The sequence below is a fragment of the Rana temporaria genome, chromosome 4, assembly GCF_905171775.1.
Source record: "Rana temporaria chromosome 4, aRanTem1.1, whole genome shotgun sequence".
Classification (NCBI taxonomy): domain Eukaryota; kingdom Metazoa; phylum Chordata; class Amphibia; order Anura; family Ranidae; genus Rana; species Rana temporaria.
In genome coordinates, this window is record NC_053492.1 from 361592965 (window position 1) to 361607696 (window position 14732).

Consider the following 14732-nt stretch of genomic DNA (forward strand, 5'->3'; position numbering starts at 1 on the left):
ACACTGTGGGGCAGATCCACAAAGATCTGCACCGGCGCAGCGTATCTGAGATATGCTACGCCGCCGTAACTTACTTGGCTTTGGTTTGAATCCTCAACTAATTTGCGCCGTAAGTTACGGCGGCGTAGTGTATCTCTCGCGGCGTAAGGGCGCTGAATTCAAATGAGGCGGGTAGGGGGCGTGTTTCATTTAAATGAAGCGCGTCCCCACGCCGACTGAACTGCGAATGCGCCGTCCCTAAAATTTCCCACCGTGCATTGCGCTAAATGACGTCGCAAGGACGTCATTGGTTTTGACGTGAACGTAAATGGCGTCCAGCCCCATTCACGGATGACTTACGCAAACGACGTAAATTTTTTAAAATTAGACGCGGGAACGACGGCCATACTTAACATTGAGTATGCCACCATTTAGCAGCTTTAACTATACGCCGGAAAAAGCCGAACGGAAACGACGTAAAAGAATGCGACGGCCGCTCATACGTTCGTGGATCGTCGGAAATAGCAAATTTGCATACTCGACGCGGAATGCGACGGAAACGCCACCCAGTGGCCGCCGGAAAATTGCATCTTAGATCCGACGGCGTACTAAGGCGTACGCCTGTCGGATCTAACACAGATGCCGTCGTATCTTGTTTGGTGGATACCAAAACAAAGATACGACGTGCAAAATTTGAAATTACGCGGCGTATCAACAGATACGCCAGCGTAATTTCTTGGAGGATCTGCCCCTGTATGTACAAAACATAAACTGTTGATCTGTGTCTGAAAAATATTCATGTTTAATTAAGTCCTTTCTATAAATCAAACAGAATCAATAAACCAATCTCCAGTCGCCCTCTCCCCTGGTAATAAATATGTACCTCTTTTGCAGATGTGCATTTATTAATGATGACATTCATTGGTGTGGGACACCATTGTAAAAGCAAATGATATGTATGTGCTTGTAAAAGAAAAAGTGCCTATCCTATGGCCAGACAGCACTGATCCAGACATCGTCCATCTGTCACTGTAATACACTTCTAATAACATCAGTGCTGTGTGGTTCTGGTACAACTGGAGCGATGTTAATGACACTGTAGATGTGCAGTCATTCATTACCTAAGTAAATTAGCTGCTACATAGTCATGTCTTATGGAATCCATTGATCACACAGACTTCATCTGTAGTCCTGAGCAGGGAGGTGATGACGACTTTTTAGTAAATCCCAGTGGGATCCGGAGTGACGTCTACACACAAGCCACTCGAGTTAGCCCTGTTGACCAGCCCTTCTCTCCCTCACGTTTTATAGGAGCATGTTTCTGCCTCGGAGTATTAAAAGAAAGGAGCCGAGCTTGGCTGAGTACACAACTTCCATTGCCAGGCGGAGAAAAGAGCAGAACGGCTCTTCCCTCTCCCGACGTTGTCTGCTGGGACTTTCAGCACCAAGGACAGCGGAGCGGCTCCTTCGCCTTCTACCATTGGGGACTCCTGAAAACTTGCCTGCTCTCCACATCCAAGGACCTACCGCACGGAAGAGGCAACCCCTGATTTTTGGTAAGTACCTCCAAATGTGACTATGCTGCTGCAGTATGGACACTTAACTATACACACTTTTATTATACAGTTACCTATCGCACACTTAAATATTAGCTGCAGTATATACAGTTATCTGTCGCACACTTAAATATTAGCTGTAGTATATAAGTTATCTATCGCACACTTAAATATTAGCTGCAGTATATAAGTTATCTATTGCACACCTAAATATTAGCTGTAGTATATAAGTTATCTATCGCACACTTAAATATTAGCTGCAGTATATAAGTTATCTATTGCACACTTAAATTTTAGCTGCAGTATATACAGTTACCTTTCGCACACTTAAATATTAGCTGCAGTATATAAGTTATCTATTGCACACTTAAATATTAGCTGCAGTATATAAGTTATCTATCGCACACTTAAATATTAGCTGCAGTATATAAGTTATCTATTGCACACTTAAATTTTAGCTGCAGTATATACAGTTACCTTTCGCACACTTAAATATTAGCTGCAGTATATAAGTTATCTATTGCACACTTAAATATTAGCTGCAGTATATAAGTTATCTATCGCACACTTAAATATTAGCCACAGTGTATACAGTTATCTGTTGTACACTTTTTGTTATATAGTTGCTTTTATGATACAGTTAACTATTGTACACCTAAATATAAGCTACAGTATATACAGTTATCTATCGCACACTTAAATACTAGTTGCAGAAAATACAGTTAACTATTACACACTTACATATTAACTGCAATATATACAGTTAACTATTACATCCTGTTTTTGTTATATAGTTACTTTCATTATACAGTTAACTATCACACACTTAAATATTAGCTGCAATGTATATACTAAACTATCACACATGTACATATTAGCCACATTGTAAAATGTTAACTATTGCACACTTAAATATTAGCTGCCATGTATATAGTAAACTATCACACATGTACATATTAGCCACATTGTAAAAGGTTAACTATTGCACACTTTTTGTTATATAGTTACTTTTATTATACAGTTAACTATCACACACTTATTTAAGTGTGTGATAGTTAACTGTATAATAAATATTAGCTTCAATGTATATAGTAAACTAGCACACACATAAACTAGAACACACATAAATATTAGCCACAGTGTATACAGTTAACAATTGCACACTTTTTGTTATAAAGTTACTTTTATTATACAGTTAACTACCACACACTTAAATATTAGCTTCAATGTATATAGTAAACTAGCACACACATAAATATTAGCCACAGTGTATACAGTTAACTATTGCACACTTTTTGTTATATAATTGCTATTATTATACAGTTAACTATCGCACACTTAAATATTAGCTGCAATGAACACAGTTAACTTGTTGCACACTTTTTGTTATATAGTTACTTTATCTATTGCACAGTTAAATACTAGTTGCAGAAAATACAGTTAGCTATTGCACACTGAAATATTAGCTGCAATGTACATAGTAAACTATCTCACACGTAAATATTAGCCACAATGCATACAGATTACTATTGAACACTTAAATATTAGCTGCAATATATACAGTAAACGTCCACACACATACATATTCATAACAGTGTATAACAGTTAACTATTGCACACTTAAATATTAGCTGAAATGTATATCTAAAACTATCACACACACATAAATATTAGCCACAGTGTATACAGTTAACTATTGCATACCTTTTTGTTATATAGTTACCTTTTATTATACAGTTAGATATTAAATATAAGGTACAGTATATACAGTTATCTATTGCACACCTAAATACTAGTTTCAGAAAATACAGTTAACTAGTACACACTTAAATATTAGCTGCAATATATACAGTTAACTATTACACCCTTTTTGTTATATAGTTACTTTTATTTTTACAGGCAACTATTGCACACTTAAATATTAGCTGCACTGTATATAGTAAACAAGCACACACATACATATTAGCCACAGTGTATACAGTTAACTATTGCACACTTAAATATTAGCTGCAATATATACAGTAAACTACCACACACATAAATATTAGCAACAGTGTATACAGTCAACTATTGCACACTTATATATTAGTTGCAATGCATACAGTTAACCACTGCACACTTTTATTATACAGCTAACTAATGATACAGTTAACTAATGTACACTTAAATATAACCCGCAGTATATCCGATTGTCTATTGCACACTTAAATATTAGTTGCAGAAATAAAGTTACCTATTACACACTTAAATATAAGCTACAATGCATACAGTTAACCACTGCATCCTTTTATTATACAGTTAATTTTATTATACAGTTAACTACTGGTGCACTTAAATATAACCTACAGTACATACAGTTACATATTGCACACTTAAATACTAGTTGCATAAAATAGAGTGACTTATTTCACACTTAAATATTAGCTACTATGTATCCAGTTAACCACTGCACACTTGTATTATACAGTTACTTTTATGATACAGTTAACTATTGTACACTTCAATATAAGCTGCAGCATATACTGTTTACTATTGCACACTTAAATAAGAGTTGCAGACGATACAGTTACCTATTGCACACTTAAATACTAGCTTCAATGTACCCAGTTAACCACTGCACACTTGTATTATACAGTTACATTTATGATACAGTTAACAATTGTACACCTACATATAAGCTGCAGTATCTACAGTTAACTATTGCACACTTAAATATAAGCTGCAATGCATACAGTTAACTGTTGCACACTTTTATTATACAGTTAACTATTGTTGTTCACCTAATTATAATCTGCAGTATATACAGTATCTATTGCACACTTAAATACTAGTTGCAGTGTATACATTTAACTATTGCACATTTACATATTATCTGCAGTGTATAGTTAACTATTGCACACTCATATATGTGTCAGTATATACAGTTAACTATTGCACACTTACATATTAGCTGCAGTATATAGTTAACTATTGCACACTCGTATATATGTTGCAGTATATACAGTCAACTATTACACACTTAAATATTAGCTACAGCATATACGGTAGTTAACTATTGCACACTCGTATATGTGTCAGTATATACAGTTAACTATTGCACACTTAAATATTAGCTACAGTATATAGTTATTCTTTATTGCACACATTTCAGGGGCCAACAAATTCTGAAAGCTGAACACTTCGAGACCTGACTGGCTAATCTATCTTGAGTGACCTTAGATTATGTTTTAAATCATTATGTCTGCTGGAATTTTCAAGGTTGCGAGAAAATGGAGCTTGTTCTTACTATCAGTTAACAGTTATACATAATACAGTTCACATATGTGCTATTGGTAGATGACAACCCTAGCTAGTAATGGTGGTCTTACACGGAATTCATTTAAATATATGATCATATTTGCAATACATTTTCTGTCCAGTTGGAAATATGATCAGGAGATTGAAAAAGAACATTCGATGAGCCCTTTACTTATCAATTTACCTTCCTATACTCAGATTTTCCATCCAGACTGTTTTTTTTTTTGATCAAATCGATTGGTTTAACTTGATATCAGTCAATGACTTTCATTCTTAGATCTGACCATGTAACCTGACTGTGATGAATTGTTTGATCAGATTGGTATGTTTGTGGCCACCATCAAGTCCTGTACACACGATTGGTTTGTTCGGCGAAAACAGACCGATGGACTGTTTTCATCGGACAAACCGATCATGTGTGGGCCCCATCAGTTTGTTTTCCATCGGTAGAAAAAAATTGAACATGTTTTACATTTTTCCTATAGATAAAAAAACGATAGAAAAAAAAACGATCGTCTGTGTGAAAGTCCATCGGTCAAAAATCCATGCATGCTCAGAATCAAGTCGACGCATGCTCGGAAGCATTGAACTTCATTTTTCTCAGCACCTCGTAGTGTTTTCTGTGACCGCGTTTTGGCTCGGTCGGATTTTTGACTGATGTGTGTAGGCAAGACTGGTGAAATTCAGCTTCAGCGGGTATCCGGCGAAAAAATCCATCGGATTAGATTCCATCAGATATCCGATCGCGTGTTCAAGGCTTACGACTTCATGTACACTGCTGTTGGTAAACGGATGTATAGGAGCAATTATGGGCTTTTTTTTAGCTGCCCCTGAACTCTCCTCTATGTTATCTTAATATTACATGTACACAGGGTCGTTTACAGTTGTTTCTAGGTTTCAGATTTTTTTTGGAAAGCAAAAAAATGCCTTCAGGACGGAGGCATTTGAAATGCCAAATGCCTGTAACAGCTTGTGAACGTGGTAACTCGCATTTAGCTGCGTTTCGTTTTCAGGCGTTTTAAATTTTTCACTATTTAAAAAAAAAAAAAAGCTTCTAAATGAAAAAACTGCTAAATGCGGCAAAATGGATGTTTTTAAATGTCGGTTACTATCTGTCAAGTTAAATTGCTCAGAGGTTGTAAAACGTCCTGTGTGCATTAAGCCTAACTGAGTACTTTTTTCATTTTTACATTCTTTATAGTATAATTAATGAACACACACAGCAAGTATGTTTGCTTATATGTTTCACCGTGCTTGCTGTTTGGCACACATTCCTGCAAAACAGTCCCCATTACTATGAGTGTTTATTTATTTATGTATTTATATATTATATTTATTTCTGTCAGTTAAAAAATAAATAAACGACATACCACATACAGCAGTGGATAGGTTAGCAATCCAAAAGCTTGCTTATATTTGCACATTAAAAAGTATGTTTTATACCTTATATACTTTTATGTATTTATCTTTGTTTTTTATAAGTATTATATGTACTGCATTATTTTGATTCTTGAAATGACAACAGGTGTATTGTGATGAGAGAGTGGGTAACCGCTCAAAGAGAACCAGGTAATCTGATTCCTGTGGTCCGAGCCAAGGGTGCAGGCAGTGCAATCAAAATGCAGGTTAGGATGAAGGAAAAAAGCTGGGACAGCCGCACTCCAGAAAAACTCCTCCTTTAATTAAAAATCACAAAATACATGCCACAGCAAAAAACAGCACAACAAAAGAAAAGCTGACGTTTCGCACTATGCCTTAGTGCTTCTTCATAGCTTGGTGTATTGTGACTTGTCCCCACTAAAACTATTTCCATAAGACCCCTTTCACACTGGAGTGCTTTTCAGGCGTTTTTGCACTAAAAATAGAGCATGAAAAGCGCATCTCAAGCCACCCCGTGTGAAAGCCTGAGTACTTTCACACTGGGGTGGTGCACTTGCAGGACAGGAAAAAAAAAGTCCTGCAGCACCTTTGGGGCGGTGGGGGAGTGGTGGGGGAGCGGTGTATACATCGATCCTCCTCCGCCCCTGCCCATTGAAATTAATGAGCAGCGCTGCCGTAGCGCCTGCAAAGCGCTTCAGCAGCGCCACAAAACAGGCGCTATTAACCCTTTCCTTGGCCACTAGCAGGGGTTAAAAGCACCTTGCTAGAGGCTGAAAAGTACCGCTGTAAGGCTGCATTCACACCTCCGCGACAAGATACGCCGCGTACGCGGCGTATTTTGCCGCGAGTGTGTAACTTTTTTTTTTTTTTTTTTTCAACAAAGCCTTCCCATTGCTTTGTATGGCCGAACGCCAATGCCGCCTGAAAAAAAGGGTCTGGGACTTTTTTTCAGGCGGCAGGCGTACGGCGTCTATGAGATGTGAACCATCTCATAGACAGCAATGGGAATTCTCCCCTCCAGCGGCACGAGCATCCGGCGTCGGGCGTTTTGTCGCGGAAGTGTGAATGGGGCCTAACAGCGGTAAAGCACCGATAAAACTAGCAGCACTTTACCGCTAACAGACCCGCCTCCGCAGTGTGAAAGGGGTCTTAAAGTTATCCTTTTCTTCCGGTCCAAGTTTCAGATAATGCTTTTAGAACACTTTGGGGGTTATTTACTAAAGGTAAATCCACTTTGCACTACACGTGCACTGCAAGTGCACTTGGAAATACAGTCACTGTAGATCCAAGGGGGACATGCAAGGAAAATATTATTTTTTTTTTTAGCTTGCACATGATTGGATGAAAAAATCAGCATATCTTCCCCTCATTTCAGATCTACCCCTCAGACTTACAGCGACTGCACTTCCATGTGCACTTTCAGTGTGCACTTGTAGTGCAAAGTGGATTTGTTTTTTTGTAAATAACCTTCTTTGCTTTTAATTAATAATATTATAATAAAAAACAGCAGATCTATAAGCATATACGGCAATTAGTGCCCTGAGACCACATATTTCTATTTATTATTAATATAAATTAGTTACAATCTCAGATCATTCTGAGGTTACAATTTTAGACAGAAGGTTAATGCCCACAATAATAACTTACCTATAGTTATCTAAAAGCAGCATTTATGGTTAAGAATAACAAGTGCAATGTAATATGTTCTACACAACATGTATATATGCTTCACCTTGATTGAATGTGACATGTGGTTTGTACTTTAACAGAGCTGAAGTTATGGAGCACAGAACCATCTTCCACCTTATGGTGACCCTCACCTTATTCAGCGTTTTCTACCTCCGGGCACTTGCATTGCCACCTTTAGGCTCTTATTCTAACAGCAGGTAAGGTTTCACTTTTTTTTAAATAATTATATTCTTAAGCTAACTTAGTGGTTTGGTTTAGACAGTATGTCCATTAAAGCGGATCTCCGCCGAAAAAATAAATATTAAAAGCCAGCAGCTGTGGGAGCTGCGGTGGCTCAACGCGATTGGCACTGCGCTGACAAGCCATTCACCTCTACAGCTAGGGGTTCGGATCCCGGTCTCGGCTACATGTGAATTGAGTTTGGTGGTCTCAGCACGGCTCCTGGTGGGTGTGCTATGCGAGGTAAGCCTGCGCTTAGTACGCCCACCCACCTCCCACAAAAACCACCACACTTACACACGCACTCGAAATTGGGTTAACATGCACACACTTTGACCACGCGGTCTCTAAAAAAGAGAGGCGAAGGACTAACGGGGCTGGTTGAGCGGGCTAGATCCTCTCACTCCCTTATAGGGAGTCCCTCTGCCCCGTTGGGCTTCAAAGCGGAGCAGGTAGGGCGGGCTGTGTGGGAGGACCCCCTCACACACCCGCCATTGCCACCCAGGGCATGGAGAAAGGTGGCAGATTGCCTCTGGGGGAGGCCTGCCTACTCCCAACTCCTGCAGTCCGGCTCCTCTCTCGAGTACACGCACAAAATACACTTTAAAAAAAGAAAAAAAAGCCAGCAGCTACAAATACTGCAGCTGCTGACTTTTAATATTAGGAGTCCAGCGCGGTCGGCAGCAGAGGACGAGTGATTGCTCGTCACTCTACTGCCCCCACCGCCATCCTCGGTGAGGGAACCAGGAAGTGAAGCATTGCGGCTTCACTGCCCGGTTCCCTATGGCGCATGCGCGAGTCGTGTGCGCTGTGCTCACTGGTCCCCGATGTGTTCTGGGAGCCTTGTGTTTCCCAGAACACAACAGGGGGGGGGACCTGACGTCCTGCCCACAGTCTACCCGCAGACTGTGTGGCCGGAAGTGGGTGAAAATACCTGTCTTTAGACAGGTATCTGCACCCCCTCCCCCTGAAGGGTGTCAAATGTGACACCGGAGGGGGGGAGGGTTCCGATGAGCAGAAGTTCCACTTTAGGGTGGAGCTCCACTTTAAAACAGAGTTACTGGCAGCAACCAATTATTGAAGCAGTGGTAACTGAAGTCTAAAGCCCCATGCACACTATTAGATTTTCTGCAGATTTTTGTCTTCAGATTTACCAAAACCATGTAGTGCAAGTGCCTGCCTGATCCATACAAGTTGAAACGCTTAAGTTTGGCCTTATATTATATGGTTTTGGTAAAGACAAAAATCAGCAAACAAATGAATAGTGTGAATGGGGCTTAAACCATTTAAGAGACATAAAGCAACATTTTGCATTTAAAAAAAAAAAAAAATACATTGGTGATCTCAACCAGTGGCTCAGGGGCTACATGTGGCACCCTTGTTGTGACTCTTTGGTCTTTAGTGCTTAAGAGCCTGAACCTTTACTGCATTAAATTCAACAATTAAGCCAGAAATATTCTGAAATGCATTGTGTTTCATCACCACTTAGAGCAGGGATCCTCAAACTACGGCCCTCCAGCTGTTGCGGAACTACACATCCTATGAGGCATTGTAAAACTCTGACATTCACAGACATGACTAGGCATGATGGGAATTGTAGTTCCTGAACACTTGGAGGGCCGTAGTTTGAAGACCCATGACTAAGGCCTCGTACACACGACCAAGGAACTCGACGGGCGAAACATCGTTTTCCTCGTCGAGTTCCTTGTTAGGCTCTCGACAAGCTTGCTTCGCGTACATACAGTCAAGACAAAATCTCCTCGTTCTTAAACGCGGTGACATACAACACATACAACGGCAGGGGAAGTTCGATTCCACTGGCTAAACTCTTGGGGTTGGTTTTGCTAATCTCATGTGTTTGCGTGTTAAGTAAAAGTTTGTTAAGAGACGATTTGCACTTTTCAGTCTGTTACAGCTTGAAAAAGGTGTTATCTCCATTACAAATGCTACTTTTACTCCCGTCTCATACTTTATTCTGAGCAAGCGCGGGTTTCTTAGCATACACATGCCCGAGTTTCTCGTCGAAAACCAGCCCGTCGAGGAACTCGACGAGCCAATTTGAGACTCCCGTCGAGGAAATAGAGAACTTGCTCTCTTTTTGTCTCATCGAGTTTCTCGACAGTTTCTTAGACGAAAATGTACACACGACCGGTTTCCTCTGCAAAAAAATATCTCCCAGCAAGTTTCTTGCTGGTTTTTGCCAAGAAACTCGGTCGTGTGTACAAGGCTTTAGAGAGTTGCTCACAGATTAACAAACTTTGGGGGCCTTTAACTTACATTAGCAACAAAAAATGCATGATAATACACTAAACCAAACATAAATAGGTCATGTATTTACTTTAACTATCATCTTGAATATAACTCGTAATATCATTTTGTTTTCAGGATAAAGAGAAAATACTTTAGGTTTCAATATCTCAATATCTATTTTCTGTGGTTTTAGAACTCATCCTGTTATAATGAATGATTTTACAACACCGTTTAAGTGCTAAAACAACATGTTATAAGTGACATAATGGCGGATATGTGGCTAGAAATCACTTTTGCAATTCCTCCCAGTAAGCAGCATTCTCTCTAGGGATGCAGAGTCTGGCATTCATTTATGGGATAGCTTTACAAGACATTAATACAAATTCCCTGAGCTTTTTATGGTACATAAATCAACAAAATTAAGAGCAGTGGATGCTTGGAGTCTGACACCAATAGAATGTAAGAGAGTTTTTAGGCATATTTTTATTTACTTTAAAGTACTATGCCTGGAAACCTGCCGCTAACTGATATGGTAAATTCCACTGTTTCCACTATAATGTACTAAACACTTTGCATTAAAATATTAAATTATTTGCCATTGCCCCTTCCTGTAATAGAAGTATGAACCTTTTTGTGCAGACCAATATTTATTGTTGTTTTATATCTCTATAGTTCTTTTAGGTGACAGGTTTTTTTTTGGGAAAATTGACCAAAACAGTCCCACAAGTTAAAAACATGTTATGGACTTTTGCTTTAAACTATCCCCAACCTAAGTATAATTATTGCAAAAGATGAAACTAATTGATGATGACCTATCTATCATTTTCCTCTCCATTTCAGTATATTGGATGCCAATATGGATATATTGAATACTAAAATGTAAAACTGGCATAGATATAGGTTACATTTATTAGTTCCTAATTCACCTCTCTCTTTACATATCACCCCGGTGACAGTGATGTTTTTGAAAATACAGGGTAACAAGAGTGGCTCTGGTCTCCTTGCATTACTAAATGAATTGAGAGTGTCCATTTAGCGTAGGGAACAAGGTGAAGCTGTGTAGACTTCAATCATCCAATCCAATGCAAGCAGAAATTAATTTCTATTTCACTTCCTCTGCATGTTATTGGTTTATCAAATTGAACAGAGCTTCCCCTTATTTACAATGCAACGTAAACATTTCCTACTGCTTTAGAAAATCACCCACCATTGTAGAAATAAGTAAAGACTGTATATAATTTGAAAATAAACTGTTAGGCCTCGTACACACGGCCGAGGAACTCGACGTGCCAAACACATCGAGTTCCTCGGCCAGTTCAGCACTGAAGCCGCCGAGGAGCTCGGCGGGGCGAGAGCTCCCATAGAACAACGAGGAAATAGAGAACATGTTCTCTACTTCCTCGCCGAGCTCCTCGTCGGCTTCCTCGGCCGAAAGTGTACACACGGCCGGGTTTCTCGGCAGAATTCAGCCAGAAACTTTGTTTGGAAGCTGAATTCTGCCGAGGAAACTGGTCGTGTGTACGGGGCCTCAAAGGTTCACTAAAGGAAAAATTATTTTTTGCTGAAATGACTGTTTACAGGGTATAGAGACATAATAGTTAACTGATTCCTTTTAAAAATGATTAAAAATAGATAAAAAACAATCATATATTGTACCTACAGTTTAGTTTTGTTTTTGCTGTTGTTTCCTGGTTCTCTGATGTACAGAGCCAGAGAGCCAATAGAGGGCAGTGAAGGTTTTGCAAAACGAAACTGGATTGGTGCTGAGGGGTTTTAGACACACCTCCTTGATTAGTCACCACAGTGAGAAATTTCCAAGTACTGTGGTGATCAGCAAACAGACAACCAGGAAGTGTCCAGAACAAAGAGCAATTACAGCAACATCAAAGCAAAAACTAACAATGAGGACATGAAACCAGTACTGCAGTAAAGTAAAGGAAGCTATTTAGCTAAAAAAAAATCCTTTAGTGACCCTTTAAGAATTCTTGTCTGAATAAGTTAAAAGATAAGTATATTTATTTGAGATTTTTGATAGTTTAATAGTCCTGGCTTATGTTAGACCCCTTTCGCACTGAGGCAGTTTTCAAGTGTTTTAGTGCTAGAAATAGCACCTGTAAAGCACCTGAAAACTGCCTCTCATTCTCTGCGATGGGTGCTTTCACACCCGGGCGGTGCGCTTGCGGGACATTAGAAAAAGTTCTGCAAGCAGCATCTTTGGGGTGATGAATGGGCAGTGAAATTAAAGCATAGAAAATAAATTACCGCGCGAAAATAGAACACTATTATAAAGCAGCAACTAAAAAGTCATATACACACACCAAAACAGACAAAATAAAAACATGTAGTTACGCTGGATTACTAATTAAACTATAACAAGTGAAAACAATATATGAAAAGCAATATCAGCTGTGTGAATCATGTGTTCAATGAAGTCCAAACATAAAACACAATAAAGAGCTGTGTAAATCCTGTGTTCAGTGAAGTCCAAACATAAAATATAATTTAAATAACTCCTTCTGAGATTCAAAATGCAGTTCAGTTGTTGAAAAAAAACATCACCAACAGTGAAAACACCACAAGGAATGCAGGCTTACCAGATGGCAAGCAAAGATGGCTTGCGGCTGTAAACCCCAGCCCGGGCCTTTAATCATGGAATGCAGCATACACCAGTAGGAATTTGATCCTCAAGTCACAGATGTCACCAATGGTATGGCATACCCAGAAGAGATATAGGACTCACAATAGTGAAATACAGTTGAAAATAGTGTAAAAATGATGTTGTGCCCCAGACTACGTCATTTTTGTGATGAAACGTGCGTCGGGAGAGGAGACGTGCTGACGTTTTGCGTGACAGTCAGAGCGAACGGGCTTTCGTTTTAAGCCGGCCGGCTTTACTTTTATGCTTCTGTGAGATCGCTCTCTTGTAAGTGTTTATCTTAATAAATTTTACACTATTTTCAACGGTATTTCACTATTGTGAGTCCTATACCTCTTCTGGGTATCCCATACCATTGGTGACATCTGTGCCTTGAGGATCCAATTCCTACTGGTGTATGCTGCAGTCCATAATTAAAGGCCCGGGCTGGGGTTTACAGCCGCAAGCCATCTTTGCTTGCCATCTGGTAAGCCTGCATTCCTTGTGGTGTTTTCACTGTTGGTGATGGTTTTCTTCAACAACTGAACTGCATTTTGAATCTCAGAAGGAGTTATTTCAATTATATTTTATGTTTTGACTTCACTGAACACAGGATTTACACAGCTCTTTATTGTGTTTTATGTTTGGACTTCATTGAACACATGATTCACACAGCTGATATTGCTTTTCATATAGTGTTATTGAAGCGCCTCAACACAGGAGTTGTTAACCCCTTCTTTGGTATTAAAAACGCCCTGCTAGCAGCCGAAAAGCGGGGCAAAAGCACTACTAAAATGAGCGGCGCTTTACCGCTAACGACCAGCGTTTTCAGTATGAAAGCAGCCTTGCAGTGAATTGGATAAATAAATAATGGAATACTAGTGCGCTACCAAAGTGTTCAACAAATGATTAAACTGATAAAGTGCTAAAGTGAAGGTGTAAACAGCAGCTAAACTTCTATAGTGTTGCCAACACCCGTAGAAATGTGTAAAAATGTTGAAGTAGCGCTAATTACTCTGTTAATAAAGTGAATGTGATATTCATCAAACATTCACTGGTGGCGAATCCATCACTGTTATTTAAAACACATGCACCAATGACCTGCAGTACACATTTAGTGAAGGTCAAATTTACTACCCCTCAGTGTTAGATATTCCCATTGGTTAAGGCTATGAAGATGTTTCTATTAGAAGACCCAAGTGAAGGGTCCAAAAATGGAGAATAACATGTATAATGTAACAAAATATTCATTACTGTACACTGTAGAAGGATTTTTTTTAAATCTCTACTGCAAGCTGCCTTGCTAGAATCTATAAACATTTTTATAAAGAATCTGGCTACGAGAGGGTAGCAACAGATTGAATTGAATTGAAGAGTGGATTTTTTTGTAATGTGATGTAAAAATAACTGAATGAATACTAAAGCAACCATGAACAACCATGAAATCAGCTGATCAAATCATAACAGAAGGACATATTAATTCAGTACAAATAACAGCTACAACCTTACTTAAAATTATTAAACAATCCCATAAACATCTAAATGAATATCCCCTCTGTTTAGATTACAGGTATGAGGACTATGTGAGATGGTAAAGGGAGTTTAGTATTAAATATAATATACATATACGCTTCAGTATCCCTTTGAGAAGCAAGTAAGGACAGCTGTTTGCTGGAGGATCAATGTCATTCCTGGGAAATATACTACTTTCTCATTTACAAAGAACA

General features: G+C 39.0%; 1 protein-coding gene across 1 annotated transcript in view; it reads left to right on the plus strand.

Annotated features, from left to right (window-relative positions):
* Nucleotides 1-1198: 1198 nt before the first annotated feature.
* Nucleotides 1199-14732, plus strand: part of LOC120937564 (vasoactive intestinal peptide) — a 35795-nt gene continuing 22261 nt past the window's right edge. The window contains exons 1-2 of the mRNA XM_040350887.1: nt 1199-1535; nt 7982-8098. Of these exons, the coding sequence (XP_040206821.1) occupies nt 7992-8098 (107 nt within the window). The 5' untranslated portion in view covers nt 1199-1535; nt 7982-7991. The remainder of the gene's footprint in view (nt 1536-7981; nt 8099-14732) is intronic.